Source organism: Diorhabda carinulata, chromosome 12 (genome assembly GCF_026250575.1).
Source record: "Diorhabda carinulata isolate Delta chromosome 12, icDioCari1.1, whole genome shotgun sequence".
NCBI classification, from domain to species: domain Eukaryota; kingdom Metazoa; phylum Arthropoda; class Insecta; order Coleoptera; family Chrysomelidae; genus Diorhabda; species Diorhabda carinulata.
Window position 1 is genome coordinate 3,945,972 of NC_079471.1, and position 20,615 is coordinate 3,966,586.

General features: G+C 33.8%; 1 protein-coding gene across 26 annotated transcripts in view; it reads left to right on the forward strand.

Annotated features, from left to right (window-relative positions):
- LOC130900174 (TLD domain-containing protein 2) overlaps positions 1-20,615 on the forward strand; it is a 200,327-nt gene that overhangs the window by 63,194 nt on the left and 116,518 nt on the right. For 12 of the 26 annotated variants that reach the window (XM_057810620.1, XM_057810583.1, XM_057810584.1 and 9 more), the window contains exons 2-3: positions 2,969-3,114; positions 9,482-9,738. The exons of the other annotated variants lie outside the window; for them this stretch is intronic. In XM_057810620.1, coding sequence (XP_057666603.1) covers positions 3,091-3,114; positions 9,482-9,738 — 281 coding nt within the window. In that variant the 5' untranslated portion in view covers positions 2,969-3,090. The remainder of the gene's footprint in view (positions 1-2,968; positions 3,115-9,481; positions 9,739-20,615) is intronic. 26 annotated transcript variants of the gene reach the window in all.

The window sequence follows — 20,615 nt, forward strand, 5'->3', positions numbered from 1 at the left end:
CACATTAAGTCCAAATAAACGAAGTCCACAAATCACTGCAACGTGGATTTGATAAGAGCCGAACTTCTAATAACTTGGAGATAGAGATTTTTGTTTAATTTCAAAAATTGAAGCGTTTGATAAATGATGCGCGTCCCGGATTTCTGTCGCCCCAAGTTGGCAACCTTGGTTCCAACATTTTTCGACATCGTTTAGATCTGCATACAAACATAATCAAATCTATTTTGAATCATATCAAATCCCAAAATCGTCTGATTAAACCTATAAGCTTTATGCCTTAACTAAAGAGAAGTCTTTTAAATATTAATTCTTGACATTGACATCGATTAAGTCCGGAAGACTTTGGAGTGCGTGCAATTGCGTCGTTACATATAAGTTTATGAAAAACAATAGATAAATAATAATTATAATAAACTTATGTAACAAAATAATGTTTCATTTATTATTAAACACCTTGAACATAATTCATCACCTTGGCTTGGAACTATGGTGTGTGTAGAAAGCCCCATTTTCGATTACTTCCAGTAGTTAATTTGAATAAGAAATCATTTTAACGTTAATTGATTATTTCCAAGTTTACGTAGGGGAAATTTTTTCGATGCCTTTATAGCTTTATGCCAAAAAAAAACGATTATTGTATAACATTTTCAAGTATACAAAATCTTACTGAGCTTTTGATCAATTATAAAATCAATAAGGAAACGAACTGATAATTAACGAAAATATTCGAACAATCAAATAACGAAAATACGCTACTTACTGCAATATAAAGATAGTTTAAAAAAAATAAAAAACACGCTTTTAGAGCACATCAAACTAAAAAGTTGAAAATAATTTTTTAAATAAGCTTAAAACGATAATGAATGAAAAATACGAGAACCCCACGTTTTTTTCAAATTAATACTAATATTTTTCATTCATTATTATTTAAAGCGTATTTAAAAAATTATTTCTAACTTTTTAGTTTCGTATGCTATGTAAGCGTGTTTTTGGGTTTTTTCACTGGTTTTTATTTCCATTTTTTAGTTCGATTTATTGTAATGTGTGAAATAAAAGTTATTATCATTAGTATAGTAAATCTCCAACAGAGGACAGACAGCTGCAAAATTTTCAGTGATAATTTCTAAAAAAAAATGTGCCGAAAACTGTTTTTACCGCGTGAATGGGATTTGAACCCATGACCGGCGAATCCGGAGGTTAACGCCTTAGCCTGCTCGGTTAATGAACGCAATTAAAGTGGTGGGATATACTAACAGTAATAAGCTATTTGCTTTTAGTCCAAAACAAACTCACAAACCCACATACAGGTGATGCTAATAAAAGCTTGTTAATATGGGAGGCTTGAAGGCATTCTAATGTATAAATATAATATTTTGATAATAATTGTGAATTTAAATAGTTGAATGAACAGTTTAGGCAGTTTAGGAGATAAAGAGAGAACTGCAGTGTTGTAGGATGTTAACTATTACAGGATTTTTTTATTAAGATTTCAATAATTAGAAACGGCAATACCTTTCATATATTATTGAATATTATTATTATTGTTTGTATTGTCTTATTGAATTGTTGAATATATTAAAACATATTTCAATACTTCAATAATATATATAATGTTGAGGTCACCCAAGGTTACACTATCTTATAAATATTATTGAACTGTAAGGTCATTTCTCTTTTTATGAATGTTTTTCAGTTGCTTTAGTTGCGTAGTATTCAATAATAATGTAAATTGGAACGTTATGATATTTTGTAGGTAGTAATTTATCATATATGCGAATGATATTTTTTGCTATCAGTACTCCAAATAAGTTCATATCGTATTCACAAATAATTATCATTATGTTATTAAATTTGATAACGATCTTTGTAGTTTCTAATAGACGAAATAGATTTTTTCTTTATCTTCTTGAAGTGACCGACATCGGTCAGTATTTTCCTAAACCCATTTCATCACCTCCCTTCTATTTCCTATGATTTGTTTAATGTTTTGTCCACTATATCCTCTATTTTTAACATGCTTTTATCAGTTGCACCTAATTCTGGCGAAAAAAGTGCATGAGGTAGCAATCCAAACTTTAATTTATTAATTTTGGTCATTGCAATAACGGATGTGTGAGCTGGTGCATTGTCTTGATGAAACAACACTTTCTCCTTAGCCAAATGCTGCCGTTTTTGCTCGATTTATGTACTCAAACGTTGCAATAATACTCGCCGCTGATAGTTTTTCCTTTTTCAAGATAGTGAATGGAAATTATCCCACGCGCATCCCAAAAAATCGACGTCATGATCTTACCTGCAGATGGATCGGTCTTTGCCTTTTTTGAAGCCGGTTCTTCCTTTTTACTCCACTGATTTGCTTGTTCTTTTGTTTCTTCCTAGTCAGCAAATAATTTTCAATAATGAAAAAAATCATTCGGACAGTTCCCGGACTGGGAAACAGACCCAGATCTGTTGGTTACAAAACTCAAAGTTAGTTTGGAAATGTTATGTTTTATAATAATATTTTTTTTATTGGTACTTGGTATTATTAGATTTTATTTACTCCGGAAAAGAATGAAATATTTCGAATGTATTATAAACAAATAAGAAAACTGAATCATGTAAATTTTCAATTATAGTCTTATCATGTGATAAATATATATAATGGAAAAAAAATAGAATCGTTGGTGACCAAAATACTGAACAAAGAAATGTTATCAAAGAACAAACAGTTAAATGTAGGTTGAAAAGTGACAAAACCAGACTTTGTGATAAAAATATTTTTATATTTATCGCTTGGTTCGCGAAATATTACACAAGTTAAATATTTGAAAGTTTCGTATTTCAAACAAAAACTCACTTTATCTTGATGAAATATTTTGAAGGTACAAGGCTTCGCTTCACCTACGAGATACACGCAAATGTATAAAAATGTTTTTCATTTTCCAAAATAATTCACGCTTTCGATCAAAAACTAATAAACTTTCAGCTCTTCCTTTTCAACTAAAAAATACCGTCTCGTCGTTCGAAAATTTGAAATGGGTCACTGCCTGTCTCTTGCGACGAATATTACAACGTAAATGTTAATTTTAAAAAGTTAGAAGTGAAATAATGATGAGTCAAGAAGTGCTGCAGGTAAGTTTCAGTTTATTCGTGGAATTGACACGTGAACTGAGCATTTGAAATTAATAACGAAATTTTCCAAGAACTTCGATAATTTTTTCTCTATCGCTCTTCGTATTTAGTTAACCTACTACATCCGCAAGTTTTGAGCGAAACTTTATCAAACTGAAATTTATTATCCTTTACTAGCAAGGAACGTTTCACACGAGTCTCGTAATTTTAACTATAGAAATACAAATAATATAAATGATTCTTTTGAGTATGTACATAAAAAATAACCGTTCTTATCATATGTCCAAGGACTTTATTAACATCTATTAAATTCCAATAGAACCTCCTTAATTTTAAACAGAAATACAATTTATTGTGATTTTACCAAACTGTACTTTACCACTAATTTAGCGTCATCGTCATAGAAACAAGTCGACAGATGTAGACATAGAGCTAGTCGTTACTGCTCTCGGTCTCTGCTTCTCGACGGTTCACTGCAGCAGCTATATCCTCTTCGGTGAGCTCCTCAAGGGTCTCGAGATCTTATACCATCAACGATGTGTACTTTCTCACAACTGGAGCCGCTATATCCTCTTCGGTGAGCTCCTCAAGGGTCTCGAGATCTTATACCATCAACGATGTTTACTTTCTCACAACTGGAGCAGCTATATCCTCTTCGGTGAACTCCTTATGGGTATTGAGAGCTTATACCATCAACGATGTTTACTTTCTCACAACTGGATCAGCTATATCCTCTTCGGTGAGCTCCTCAAGGGTCTCGAGATCTTATACCATCCACGATGTCTACTTTCTCACAACTATAGCAGCTATGTCCTCTTCGGTGAGCTCTTCATGGGTATTGAGAGCTTATACCATCAACGATGTTTACTTTCTCACAACTGGAGCAGCTATATCCTCTTCGGTGAACTCCTTATGGGTATTGAGATCTTATACCATCAACGATGTTTACTTTCTCACAACTGGAGCAGCTATATCCTCTTCGGTGAGCTCCTCAAGGGTCTCGAGATCTTATACCATCAACGATGTTTACTTTCTCACAACTGGAGCAGCTATATCCTCTTCGGTGAACTCCTTATGGGTATTGAGAGCTTATACCATCAACGATGTTTACTTTCTCACAACTGGAGCAGTTATATCCTCTTCGGTAAGCTCCTCATGGGTATTGAGAGCTTATACCATCCACGATGTCTACTTTCTCACAACTATAGCAGCTATGTCCTCTTCGGTGAGCTCCTCATGGGTATTGAGAGCTTATACCATCCACGATGTTTACTTTCTCACAACTGCAGCAGCTATATCCTCTTCGGTGAGCTCCTCATGGGTATTAAGAGCTTATACCATCAACGATGTTTACTTTCTCACAACTGCAGCAGCTATATCCTCTTCGGTGAGCTCCTCATGGGTATTAAGAGCTTATACCATCAACGATGTTTACTTTCTCACAACTGCAGCAGCTATATCCTCTTCGGTGAGCTCCTCATGGGTATTAAGAGCTTATACCATCAACGATGTTTACTTTCTCACAACTGCAGCAGCTATATCCTCTTCGGTAAGCTCCTCATGGGTATTGAGAGCTTATACCATCCACGATGTCTACTTTCTCACAACTATAGCAGCTATATCCTCTTCGGTAAGCTCCTCATGGGTATTGAGAGCTTATACCATCCACGATGTCTACTTTCTCACAACTATAGCAGCTATGTCCTCTTCGGTGAACTCCTTATGGGTATTGAGAGCTTATACCATCAACGATGTTTACTTTCTCACAACTGGAGCAGCTATATCCTCTTCGGTGAACTCCTTATGGGTATTGAGAGCTTATACCATCCACGATGTTTACTTTCTCACAACTGGAGCAGCTATATCCTCTTCGGTGAACTCCTTATGGGTATTGAGATCTTATACCATCAACGATGTTTACTTTCTCACAACTGGAGCAGCTATATCCTCTTCGGTGAGCTCCTCAAGGGTCTCGAGATCTTATACCATCAACGATGTTTACTTTCTCACAACTGGAGCAGCTATATCCTCTTCGGTGAACTCCTTATGGGTATTGAGAGCTTATACCATCCACGATGTGTACTTTCTCACAACTATAGCAGCTATGTCCACTTCGGTGAACTCCTTATGGGTCTCGAGATCTTATACCATCAACGATGTTTACTTTCTCACAACTGGAGCAGTTATATCCTCTTCGGTAAGCTCCTCATGGGTGTTGGAATCTTATGCTATCCACGATGTTTACTTTCTCACAAGTTGAAGTAGTGGTCTGTCATTTGTTGAATCAATAATCTCAAGGAAAGTCCACAGCTTCCTCCAACATGTCCTAATAGCCTGATCAGTAAATTTATTTCATGCCTCAGCTGACTAATGAGCTACCTCTTCCACTGTCACTAACTTGATTGTTTTTATTGAAGAAATTCGTTACGATATAAGCTAATTTCATTTCCTGGAGAATCACTTGGTCCATAAACTGTACTAGAGAATTAGGTGGGAGGAATGAAGTTTTAATTTTGCCACTTTGTAATTGTGTGTTGTTTGGGTGACATGGTGCGTTGTTAATGAACAAAATTGTGTATTTAAAATACCGGGACGAACACGATTTGAAACCAGAGTTGTCATGTGTTTGATTCGTGTAGTAGACCAGTGATTTACCAATTATAATCAATCGTTTATCAATTTGACTGGCTCCTGCCTCCTTTTAAACCCGGATCCACTGGTTTTCTCTGTTGAGCTAAACTTTGGCTTGAAATTTAGGTTTCGATTTCGAAATTAGGTTTCTGTTATTCATAAATAACTCAAAAACAATGTTCAATCAGAATTTTTTCCCTATGAAAATTATTTTTCGGTTAATTCGGATCAACAGGAATCTAGTAGATTTCAATAAATATGATAATAATTCGTAAAAGAAGTGATACATCTATCTAAAAATCTAGAAAGCCCCCACTTTCGATATTGTCATCAGTAACTTTTTTCCCTTATGCTATATAAAAGACACTCTAGAGAAGAGTAAGTTTCCTGAGAAATTTTGTTTTTCAGAACTTAAATTATGCTAACAATTAGTGTTGAAATAGATTTTTTATATCATACAAATAACTTTTTGATGAGGACCGAAATTATGTCTAAAGAAAATCAATTATAGATAAGAGATCTGACTGAAGATCTATCAGATAGATGGAAAGATCTAAAAATTAGGAAACTGAAAAAAATTCATTTATGTACTTGTCATATTAAGAGAATCAACTGTCAATAGTCTCGTGCTTATGTAAAATCGGCCCGGTTGCTATAAATAATAATTATATTGCAAATGTTTGCAGTCAATAATAATTAGAGTAAATGTTTAAAACTTTGTTCTCGAATTTCAAGGTTTTTATCATATTCGTGTTATTTGTGCGATTGATTAATATCTTAGAGGAAAAATTATGTTATCTGCCTGCAATTTTCCACGCTGTAAATTTTGTGATCCACTTTAAAAATGTACTGTAAGTTGATACGAAGATCATTAGCGTCTCGACGATAATTTTTTGTTTGCATTTCGTTTGTTATATTCAAATATTTGAAGTAACCCAATTATATACTGTCCACCATAAAGTTTACTACAATTTGCAATAGAAATAATCATCGATCTTTTCATCTATCTACTGTAAATTATTCCGATTTAAACGTCCTGCTCGTAATCTTGATTTAGATCTTATCGAACATTTGTAGGTAGAATACGTCCTCTAGCAAACACATTCTGGCTTTTTAATAAAAAATATTGATTAGACTGCAACTCAGTCCAGTTCTGTCAAAAAGATATATTTGGTCTGGTTTAAAAACACTCGTGACATAATGAAATTTTCCCAAGGGTGTTCTGAACTTAAAACTTCGATTTACCCCTATAACCGAGACTGTAACTTTAGTTTATTAAGTCTATTAAGTAACATAACGGGTTGTTGGATAACATGAAATGCAGGAAAATAGCTTATTTGGGACACATAATGCGTGGTAGCCGGTTTACGGTTTAGTATCCTCCAGTTGATTATGAAGATCGTAGACGAAGTCTCTTGGTCGAAGAATATTAGAAAATGGACTGGGATAAGAGAAGCAGGACAGTTATTTAGACTAGCTCAAGATAGAAAGGATTTTGCCAAGCTGATCGCTAACTTCAAGGGGACTTGATACGGCACGCAATGGGCTTCGTGCGTCCGAGTGAACCACGACCAATTTAGATCCAATTTGCCCGCACTAACCTAACACATTATTCAATAAGTCGCGTGACTAACTAAAAAAACACATTTTTTGCCAAAAATCGATTCAATTCATCAATGTAATCTAATACAATCAATCCAACGCTTCTTTAACTTCTCGATGACGTGCTTGTAGAAGGATTTGTCTTTTGCTTCAAAATAGGCTTCAGTTTCAGCAATTGCTTCGTCATTTAAGCTGAATTTCTTGCCAGCGAGCATTTTTTTTTTTAATCAACGTATAGAACCCATTAGAGATCCAAATCTGGACTATATGGTGGATGAGGAAGCAATTTGGAGTGTAATTAACCATCTTTAATCATCATAATTTTTCTTACAACTCTTCTGGTAGCCATTTCACCCCAAATTGGAAAAATGTGTATTCTTGGATTATTTAGTCAGAATAATCTTGAAACGACTTCCAAGTAAACAATGATATGACTAACAACAACCAAAAATCAAATACACAGAAATCGCACTACATTCTGGTACTTATCAATATTAATCTTGATAATATAGAAATAATAAGATATTGTAGACCAATATAGGCAATATATAAAAAGGATAGATCTGGGATTGTCCATATATTTCCTGTTCTTTTAGAGAAAAACAAAAAAAAATGGAATTTGGAAAGTAGGCAAAATAATTAACGATTATTTTCTTTAACTATACGTTGCATGTGGGTGGAAAATAAATTGTTTGCTATTAAATATAAGAAAATTATCAGAAAAAAACCAAATAAATTTCTTGGTATAAACTATTTAGAATAATACTTTTGTTTAGAGTTTAGTGTCAAACTAAGTGCCCACAATTTTTTCTCTAAAAACAGCTGTTCAATCCACAAAGAATATATTAATGGTTGAGTCAACATTAAATTACGTGTTGTTTTGACCAATTCATTTATTTTGCTGGGAAATGCGTTTAAAGCTATTTTCCTGGGAAATGCGTTTATAGCACTTGCAATAATATATCGTCCAAACTCTATACTATACTATAAATAAATTACACAAAGAAATATGGTAGTTAAATAAACTTCTATTCAAAATTTAAATCACCTCTTTTGCGTCGAATAATTCGAAATATGGTTTCTAATCTGAACTTAAAACAACCCTCACATCCAATTTAACTTCGCTTATTAGAGATGTTGGACTGTTCTGATGAGCTGCTACAAATAGAAATCGGTCAGGTAATTTGGAGGAGATGTATTTCAATCACTGCTTTGGAAATTTGAAATTTTTCAACGTTTCGGCTTCGACTTTGAAGCTATTATCACTAGAGGGTTGGTGGAGTGGTTATTCGTTGATTAATCGTCTTAATTTGCTTAGTCCTCGCAAAGAATTAACCTTTTCGGTTCACTCCAGGTCTCTATCTGACAAATCCGTGTACCGAAAAAAGTGAAGAAAGGAAGAAAAATTAGTATTATTGAATATGGATAGTGAGATGGGTTCATGGTGAAGGAAATATCGTGACCTTTGGTTTCATCTAGAGGTTATCCTGAGCGAAGGATTTCATATTTCCCATTAAATCTATTGGAAACTTTCTCTTTGAAAGATCTGAAGTTTTTGTTAGAGTTCGAAGAATATACGAGTGAGGTTTGAATTGTTTTACAATATTCTGTCCATATCACTTTTAATATCAGATTTTCTAATTCATTCTTGGAGAGTAGTGAAGTTGTCATTGAAAATTTTTGTTATTTGTTGTAACTATTCAATCAAGTTGTAGATGGTCGATTAGATTCGTTAGATACCGATATAAATCGTAATGCCTCTTTTTTTTCTTTTAATAGGATCTTGTACTGTTCAATTCTGAACATTCAGCCTCCTCCTCTTGAGACGCTTTTTGGTGGTTTGCCAAATTACGTTCTCCAATCCATCTCACCACATCTTGAATTCCTAGATATTCCCTAGTTTGTAATATGGGTGCATTAGAGAGATTATGAAAGAATTGGATCGTTTGGGAAAAATTTTATAATAATTTTTTCAAGAAATTATAGAGTTGAGTTTAACTTCTAATGCGTGCTGAATTTAGAGATGTACAATAATCAGATATATAGGAAATAGCAATAATGTTAATATCGCGAATGCTCAGTTCACAAATAAAACATGATGAATGATGTAACATGAACTTAAAAATTCGATCAGGTTGTCCACGAAAAAGACCCTTGGGTCGAAGAAACAACAATCACTCTTCGTCAGCACGACGGATCATGGCCGAAAATCGACGAAGACGTCCCGACCGTATTGGATAAGAAAAGTAGAAGAAAATCTTGGCACGCGATCAAATTTGAAAGAAAAAGACGAAAGGGCGTCACGGAAGAATCGCCTGAAGGTTCTCCGGGGGAAGCTAGACAGAAGAGACCGTCCTGGTGGAATATTTTCGCTAATCAACCGTGGCCTAGGTAAATATGTTCGTTCAATTATATGTTTGTTTAAACGTTCCGCTACCACGTCAATAAAATTGTTGTTATTGTTAATAAAAATTTGCAAGATAAGGATGATGTTTGTTTAAACACTTCACTACCAACTGCAATTGTTGCTATTATTGTTAACATTAATTTATTAGGTGATATTAGATGATAACAATGAAATATGATAATTACGGTTTATCTTACATAAATCCTTTTGGCAATAACTTTTTTTCTGTTGAATTAATCTTATGTATATTTTGCTCCCGGTTAATTATGATTGTTTGTTTAAACAATCCGACGTACTTTCAACTCTAGTAATTGCTCTTTCTCTAATCATAAATTACAATGAAATATGATAATTATGAGGTTTACATACAATATTTCGACATTTGAAAGTTGGATTCAGACAGAGACTCGGATACATGAAAATGCAATAAATTTCAATAGTAGATAAACAAAAAAATTGTCTTGATGTAACATAAAATTAAATAGCATATTGTAGTAGAATGCACTTATATTACGAAAATAGCAAAACAAAATCTGTAACACGTTTTTTTGTTACATTTAAAACCCACATACATAACAGTTAACATTTAAAAAATGAAGTTTTACGAGGGTTGCAACTTTTGTTATACACTTATGTGAATATGTCAAATTTGACAGAAAGTGTTGTCATACGAGTGCTATTTGAGTTGGTTACGCTACTTGAAACATTCTCCTTGGTGAAAAAATGGATTTAACACGCAAACAATTTCGTGCGATGATTTTGTATGACTTTAGACATGGTTTAACCAAAAGCAGAGTGGTTTCGCTGGTTTTCCGAATTCAATCGTGGTCGCACTTCGCTACAGGATTAATTTCGTCAAGGTCGTCCAAAATCGGATGTTGTGAGATTGAGGCATACTTGGGCATTAGTTCCACTCGCATACATTCAATAGTGCATGAACATTTGGCTTTCGAAAAGATTTGTTCGCGTTGGATACCGTATAATTTGATAATCGCTCAAAAAAAGCTCGTGTCGATTGGCGACGAATTATCGATCTATGTATATGAACCAGAAACTAAAAAATCTTTTTTTCAAGACGAGTCAAAGGCAATGAAAGTTGTTCGCGCACGAAGCACCTCGAAGTAAATGGTTGCCTGTTTTTCCAGAATAACTGGACATGTTACCACCGTTCCATTAGGGCAACGTAGCAATTCTAAATCAGGGAAACCAATCGTAGAAGACGAATCATTCTCCACCACGACAGTTCTGGTTCTCACACATCAGTTCAAGCTAAGACGTTTTTGAACAGTCAAAACATCGAATTGATGGGTCTTCCGCCGTACAGACCAAACCTTGTTTGGCACTCAGTGATTTCTTTTTATTCCCGCAGATGAAAGATGCATAAATCTTTTCGATCTTGTTGGAAAATATTTTAAGAAATAATCAATCCGTACCCAATGAAGTAATATTTGATTTTAAGTATGTGTTGAATCTCGATATATTTCAATAAACATAAACTTATATAAGACAACAAACAAAATAGAATAAAAATAAGTAATAAGTTCTTGCATGTTGAGGTTTTCTATGAAATTAATTTCGCAAATAAACTTAATATTATTAACCACAATGACGGAAAAATGTTGTTTGTATATTTGCAAATTATTTACATATATTTAAATAGCTTTGCAGTAAATTTTTAATCTTTACATAAGAATTAGAACGTTTTAAATGACCTACAGTTTTACTTTTCATTTCCGATTCAGCGCAATAACGGAACATTGAATGTATCTCGTTATATATACGTGGGCGTTCGAATATTACCTATGAATTAGTATTTCAAAATTCAAATTAATTAAATAATGAGATAATAAAGAACTCGTATATCAATATTATGATTTTCAATTGCAATTGGTCGACCACGAAAGAGGTGGAGAGATAACATAGAGCCATTATTAGGAAAGATATCGAAGAAGGAACAGACGATGGATTTGTTATTCGAGGATGGTTTTATAAGTACCTGGTCTGACCTGGAGATGACCAGTGTTTTAACTAGTTTCTACTCTGGAAGACACTGCCACTTCGTTATCAACAATAAAATATTGGGTAGCAGAGTTTAAACGAGGCCGTACGACCTGCGAAGACCAGCATGGCAGTGATCGACCAAATGAGGTGACGACTCCAGAAATGTTGAAGAAAATCTGTTGGTTCGCAATGGAACAAAAGCAGCATGTTAAAGATGTTTCCATCGAGTGTTTGGCAATGTTTCACATAAATAGATCCGAATTATCGCATTTTCCCCGTATAATCACCATGTATAAAGCGTGAGTCCACTTTAACTGAAAACTTCGACATGAGAAAGCTGTGCGCAAGATGGGTACCGCGTTTGCTCCCAATGGAACAAAATCAGCGTCGTAAATATATTTCCATCGAGTGTTTGGCAATGTTTAATAGCCATGGATTAAACGTGGGTCTGCCATTTCACGCAAAAGAATAATCAAAACAATGGACTCGAAAAAGGAGCATCGGCTCCAAAGAAGGCAACGATCGCTATATCTGCAGGCAAGGTCATGGCGACAGTTTTTTGAGATACGCGTAGGATAATTTTCATTGATTATCTACGGCGAGTATTATGAGAACTTATCGCAACATTTGAGCGAGGAAATCAGACAAAAACGACCACATTTGGCTGAGAAGAAAGTGTTGTTTCATCAAGACAATGCACCAGTTCACATATCGGTTATTACAAATGCCAAAATTAATGAATTAAAATTTGAATTGCTACATCATGCACATTATATGCCTGATTTAGCCCCCTCGGATTATTGTCTATTCCCAGGCTCGATGGTTAAAGATTCTGCAACAATAAAGATGTGATTTCGGAAGTTAATGGCTATTTTGAGGAGCTTGACGATTCTTGTTATAAAAAGGGTATCGAACTTATTGAATATCGCTGGAAAAAGTGTATGGAACTTTAATGAGACTATGTTGAAAAATAAATATATTTTTTCCCAAAGTTTTTGTGTTTTTTTTTGTTAGGAAAGGTACTCCTGAGACCATTGTCTTAAAAGAATCATTTTTATTTGCATTTTTTCGTAAGTAAATAACAATTTTAAATATTATATAATCCGGCATTAACTGACATAATACAGCACTGTAAAAAAATTAAATGGACAGTTGCGACCAAAAAAAATTCGATAATCACTTGAGATTTATTAATTTCCGAAGCTTTAGTGTACCACACAAGATAGTCCATTAACTTCTGAAGAAGATTTTTGTAGTGGTAGTCCATGAAACTGTATGGTTCGATTTTTTTTAAATAACCAATAAAATGAGATATTTTATGAACTTACCATATTCTTTTCTTCACGTTTGCTTCGTCGTTTGTATGTGAGTGCATCCGACATCACTTTAAGGTACTTGAACGACTGAATTCCAGTGCGAACTTACTTAAAATGGATTCATTTTTTGTTCTATTTTATTAACCACAACATTTAATCAAAATAAGTATTATATTTTTCCAGAAAATTGCAAAAAAAACGGTCGTATTTGAAAAAAAAAAAAAATAAAGTGTACTTTGAATTGCCTCACCACCGACCATACTCATCAGATCTTAGGGACTTTTCCCTGTATACTTACCATTAAGTTTTTAGAAGCTCCCTGTCTAATTTATACTTTACGAAGACACTAACTTGTCCCACTGGTATTTAATATAAAATATAATAGATCGTTCTCTAATTCTATTAAGTTATTTGGTCCAATAGAATAAAATTTTAATTTATTTTCATCACGTACTTTGAAAATCCTATTTGAATTGCATTTTAATTTAATTTTTATTACGTTCATGTCTACTGAACTGTATATGTATGTACGGTATACGTGTTTGTTAGATTTACAATTTTTCCTGATTATATTATACATCTTCGCATAAAACTTGTTGAATGTTGAATACAAATAACCAGAAAAAGAAATGGCGTGTTTTGTTGTTGTTGGTTTTCAACAAAAACAAAAGAGAGACAGAGAGATGTACTTTATTGTCAAAAAATTGTTACAATTTGTTGACAAAAGCTTGAAAAAACTATAATAAAATAAAAGTCCGCATCACCAGACAGCATGTTCCAGTTAGTTGGTTGACAACTGTGCTTGAAGTTTTGAAAACTTTTTTCCGAAAAGATACGGTCTAATTTGCGGGAAGCATTTTTAATATTGGATTTTACCGAAAATTTTGTTAACACTGCCTCATGATCGAAGAGACCTGATTTAAAGACAATACGGTCTGCGGATTCTGGATCATACGATGACACGACATAATTTATCGTACTAGAACTTGTCTTAGTTATTCTGGTTGGTGCCGTGATATGCTTGACCATACTAAAAGAATCAAAAATTGACTGAAGATGTTCTTGACCAGCACTCACATAACCAATATTGAGATCGCCACATAGTTTGCTTTTTAGAGGTGAGGACTCCAGTAAGGTCAGTAGTTTGTGACAAATTATGTACGTCAGCGTCAGATGTACGAGGATATATTGAAAAATTCTTATGCTACAATAGAACCAAACAAAATTTCAATGTCAAAATATTCTATTACTCAACATATTCTCCTCTTAATTGGACATATTTATTACAGCGAACCTGCAACGTCTCTGGACCTTTCAAAAAAAATGTTTCTTCTTGCTCTGCAAACCACACCTCCACAGCTTTTATTACTTCCTCGTTGGGAGAAAATTTACGATGTTTTAAACTTTTTTTCGGTTGAGGAAAGAGATGATAGTCGGGCGGAGCCAAATCTGGTGAATAAGGAGGGTGTTCTAGTAATTCAAACCCTAAATCACGAATTTTTGTTGTTCTGCAAAAACAAAACACCTTTGGATAGCTTTCCGCGTCTTTTCTCTTCAATTTTTTCCGGTAGAGTGGTCAGTAATGTCGAATAGTAATTTCCAGTTATTGTTCTAGCCTTATCCAAAAATTAATCATGAATATTCCATGACAATCCCAAAAAACTGAAGCAAGAACTTTTCCAGCAGATTTTTGGACACGAAACTTCTTAGGTGTTGGAGAACCAGAGTGTCGCCATTCCATCGATTGTTGCTTTGTTTCTGGATCGTAGAAATGTACCCAAGTCTCATCCATAGCAACAATTCGGTTTAAGAAGTCTACATTGTTTTGAAATCGAGCACAGATCGAACGCGATACTTCTACCATTGCACGGGGATTGGGGATCCATTTTGCAGCAATTTTTCTCATGTCCAAATTGACGTGAACGCGTTCTTATGAAATATTCAGTGCTTCAGTTATCCGTTGTAGTCCAATTCGACGGTTGGATAAAATCATGTCATGAACTACATCGATATTTTCGGGAACTGACACAGAAACTGTCTTTTCCGATCGGTCATCATCTTCAATGGAAAATTTACCTCTTTTGAAGCTCGCAGTCCAATTTTTTACGGTCGCATACGAAGGACATTGATCACCAAGGGTATTAAGCATATATTCGTAAATCTGCTTACCCCTTAACCTTTTTAAATACAGGTACTTGATGATGACTCGATACTCCAATTTTTCGATTTTCACAATTTCGGTAGATATCTCTTTTCTTTTAATTTATTGCTGCGTAACACTGGCTCACTTTTTTAACGTCAAACTTTACACTTACACTTCTAATAATTTATTGTTCGTTGCTATGGTAACGCAATATTTTGTTTATGCATGGAACTGGTCTAGGCTAACTCGTAAATACAAACAATATAGAGGTCATAAGTCTTGTGGTAGACGATAGAAAATTCAAATACTTTCTCAGACATTAGATATTTAAAGTTGTAGACCTGATGACTGAATAAACTGTATTCTCTATTTACCAATCCTTTTTATTGCTAATTTTCTCTTTTTAGTTAGTGATATATGAATTATAACTTTTGCTTTATGTATTCATCTATTGATTTTAAAAATTTTTTGAACTGGAAATTAATTTTTGCACCGTTAATAGGGGATAATTCCAAAACAATCTTGAAAAATCTACTTCGACTACTCCAAAGTAACTTAAAGAATCTACGTGGAATTTGCATTTGACAACCCGTCTCTCGAATTTCTTGGGACTATTAATATTTTTATTCAATATGAGAGTAGTACAATGAGGCTATTTTAAAATATTTGTATAAAACCTCCTTGTTACACATTTGTCAATCCCAAAGCAAAATCAGTCAAAGATCCGGCAAAGTCTCAAATACGTTCTTGGCCTCATCTAATAAATAGAGTGTGTTCGCAAAAGTCTTTATGCACGCCTCAATGACAAGCTTTACACAAAATTTCGTTCCACTTTATTATAGTAGAGCTATGTGATGAATTTTTTTACAAAAACAAAAAATGGAAGCTGTTTTTGGTGGCTTGTGTACATTTTCAACATTTAGAAATTGGTCTGGGGACGAGGCTCACGCGGGAGAGGCTCTGTGACAGTGACTACTCCAGCAAACTGGAAGAAATTATTTGAAATGACCGGTGCGACGTCTAAAAACAAAAAAAAATTGTAACATAGACCAGCAAAAGTTACGAAAAGCACCAAAAACGTTACGGCTACAATATTTTTGTACTGCGAGGGTATCCTTTTGATTAACTTTAAGAAATCAAATATAACCGTGAACACAGCATATTACTTAGACTTACTAAGGCAGTTACGCCTAAGAATCTAAAAAAGGTGTGGCAAAATCGACCGAGGTGTGAGCTTGATTCAGGACAATGCTGCAGTCCAGTCTCGTTTTCCAAGGCTACTGTACACGAATATGGCTTCATAGAGATTGAATAACATATAGCCCTGATCTGGCTCCATCTGACTATTTTTTGTTCGCAAAGTTGAAGACCGAGCTAAGAGGCAAAAGATTTAACAGTGCCGATGAAATTAAACAGGCGGTGTACGAAAATTTTGACTCTAAAGATGCATAATATTTTTTCTAGTGACATTTTTTAGTTTTGAAAAATGCGTGGGAACAAAGGGGTTATATATTTAAAAACAATCATAATTATAATAATTTTTTTATTATCTTTCTGTCTATATTAGGCTAATAATTCGAGGACGACCGTATAATGAAAAATCATATCCACACACTGAAAATTACAAATTTGATCTGTTTTCAGACAATTTCAGCGTTTATTGATGCAGTACGCACAATCTGTTGTTGTTATATACTTGTTACTAATCCTCATTCATATTTAACAACAACCTATTTGTCGACATAAATATGTGTGATGACTTTGAACGGAAATATTTATTAAGAAAATGATTTCTTGCAGAACGACAGTGATTTGTTACTGTATGTTCATATATTCAACATTCAGATATCAGCAAAGAATTTATTAATACAATAAATTATAGCTGTTTCACCACGAGGTAGATAAATATAAAATTCTAAAAATAGAATATATATTTATTAGTGAAATACCTTAAAAGTTTCCATGCTTCTCATTGTCAACAAAAGAATCATTAAAAAAAAGTTTTTACCTTTTTTCTAGTGTAGAATATTTAGTTCGGGAGCTGTCGTTCCAAAGTACCTGGATGAATTTTTTTTACGTAAATCGATAGTTCAAATCTTTACGAATGGAAAACGCTACTTAGAAGGTTGGAAAATTGTTCAGAACAAATTAATTGAAATTAAAATTTATAAGTACGAGGATGATCCCAGAAGTACCTGGCGCGACAAAGAAAAAAAATGAATTCAATTTTCAACGTAATCTCTTTTTAACTCCCTACACTTTTCCAAGCGATGTTCATTAAGAATCGTGAAGCTCCTCAAAATAGTAATTAATGCCGACATCACAATCTTTGACCGCCCAGCTATTTTTCCAAGTCTAGGAACAGAAAATAATCCGAGAGGGTTAAATCTGACGAATAAGGTGTATGAGGTAACAATTCAAACTTAATTTTTTCCACTGAATTATGGGATGTGTGAGATGGTGCACTGTCTTGATGAAACAACATTTTCTTCTTAGCCAAATGCGGCCGTTTTTGCTTGATTCCTTCGCTCAAATGTTGCAATAAGTTTGCTTAAGACAACACTTCTTCATTGGTTTAAAAATCTTTGACGACCCAGCTATTTTTCCAAGTCTGGGAACAGAAAATAATACGAGAGGGTTAAATCTGACGAATAAGGTGTATGAGGTAGCAATTCAAACTTAATTTTTTCCATTGCAATATCGGATGTGTGAGTTGGTGCTTTGTCTTGATGTTCTCAACAAAATGCGGCCGTTTTTGCTTGATTCCTTCGCTCAAATGTTGCAATAAGTTTGCTTAAGACAACACTTCTTCATTGGTTTAAAAATCTTTGACGACCCAGCTATTTTTCCAAGTCTGGGAACAGAAAATAATACGAGAGGGTTAAATCTGACGAATAAGGTGTATGAGGTAGCAATTCAAACTTAATTTTTTCCATTGCAATATCGGATGTGTGAGTTGGTGCTTTGTCTTGATGTTCTCAACAAAATGCGGCCGTTTTTGCTTGATTCCTTCGCTCAAATGTTGCAATAAGTTTGCTTAAGACAACACTTCTTCATTGTTTTAAAAATCTTTGACGACCCAGCTATTTTTCCAAGTCTGGGAACAGAAAATAATACGAGAGGGTTAAATCTGACGAATAAGGTGTATGAGGTAGCAATTCAAACTTAATTTTTTCCATTGCAATATCGGATGTGTGAGTTGGTGCTTTGTCTTGATGTTCTCAACAAAATGCGGACGTTTTTGCTTGATTCCTTCGCTCAAATGTTGCAATAAGTTTGCTTAAGACAACACTTCTTCATTGTTTTAAAAATCTTTGACGACCCAGCTATTTTTCCAAGTCTGGGAACAGAAAATAATACGAGAGGGTTAAATCTGACGAATAAGGTGTATGAGGTAGCAATTCAAACTTAATTTTTTCCATTGCAATATCGGATGTGTGAGTTGGTGCTTTGTCTTGATGTTCTCAACAAAATGCGGCCGTTTTTGCTTGATTCCTTCGCTCAAATGTTGCAATAAGTTTGCTTAAGACAACACTTCTTCATTGTTTTAAAAATCTTTGACGACCCAGCTATTTTTCCAAGTCTGGGAACAGAAAATAATACGAGAGGGTTAAATCTGACGAATAAGGTGTATGAGGTAGCAATTCAAACTTAATTTTTTCCATTGCAATATCGGATGTGTGAGTTGGTGCTTTGTCTTGATGTTCTCAACAAAATGCGGACGATTTTGCTTGATTCCTTCGCTCAAATGTTGCAATAAGTTTGCTTAATACTCGCCGTTGATAGTTTTGACCTTTGGCCATGACCTTGCCTGCAGATGGGACAATATTTGCCTTTATGGGTTCCGGTTCCCCCTTTTCAGTCCATTGTCCAAATTTTCAGTTAATCTACGTATGTTGATACACTCTTAGCCTGAACAAACGACATTCTAATAATCCGAAGATATTCCGCGACAATTTTTTTTGAGTCTCAGTCTGTTCTCTGGACATTCATTTTTCCCTCTTTTTGTTTTTGATAACAATTTTACTGAGACATTCATATTTGAACAATCAAAATAAAAATTTTTATTCTTCAATATAGATTGTTGAAAGTTTTGCGTGGCTAAATTTTTTATTAAGTACAATGCAGGCAATCAATAAACACGATGTTAGTGAATTTTTAATCAATTTTCCGCAAACCTAGCGTGGGCAACTCGAACCAATCTAATCGAGCACATAAAGATAAATTTTGTCTGACATATAATGAGGATAAAACTAATTTAGGACACATCCAATTATGAGTTAACCTTTTTCGGATTATTTAGGAAATGAATTCCCTAGGTGTTGTTGAAGTAATTTCATATTAATTTGAGAAAAAATTTGATGTACAAATATGATAGTTAAAGAGAAAATTTAGTTTTCCTTTTATCTGACAATATATTTTTATAATACGGAAATCTCATTTCAACGTCTACTGAAGTAACTGAAAATTCTATACCCATACCTCAATTTCAAAGTTTACATTCAAAATTTCGTGAATTTTATCGAGGGTTTTGAAGCTGCTGTTATAATACGGTTATTTTTTGAAAAGGAAGAATGAGAAAAACCTTAAAAATTAAAAAAGCTAAAAAGTCATTTTGACACAAATTCGTCTAAATGCATTTAGCGTAGAATCCGCTTTTTAATTGATTTGATTTGATTATATTATATTAAATTTTTGTCCATTCAAAGCAATAAAGTGCAAAAACATGATATATAAGTAAATGATTACTCTTCTAGAAGCTTGTTTTCAAAACTAATTTTACCTGATGAACCTGGCGAGGATAATAGTACGAATTTATAGAATTATTGTCGGTTTCATATATATACGCAAATAAAACTGATAGAAGCAAATCGAAAAACTAGACTTTCCATAAAAACATAGAAATTCTATCAAATTCATACACCTGTTACTTCTATATTCACGAACTATGTTTCTTTGATATTTAATAATAACATTATATATTTATTCATACCTAAAAATTGCTTAATATTTACAAAACATATCAACAAAAATATTTTACAATCAATTTTATTACATAAAGGTTCACGAACATTTGAAACCTTTTGGTTGGTTCATCGAAGGTCACGCTAATACATTTTATATGATACAAATAAAAACAACAAAATCTTTCTGTGCCCATAACTATTCATCACATCGGTACAGAAAGTACAACAACTAGAAATTGAGAAAATAATGAATTGAACACAGATATTTCATCGTAAATATTTTAATCGACAAATTTCAATAGACCATCGCGAGAAAATCTCATAAACTTTACTGTTGATAACGAAGGAACAGGATTTTACGATGGGCCCAATGTAGGTCCAGACTTGGGTCAAGTATGTACAACTCTGGCTTTAGCTTGGAAACCGTTGTTGCT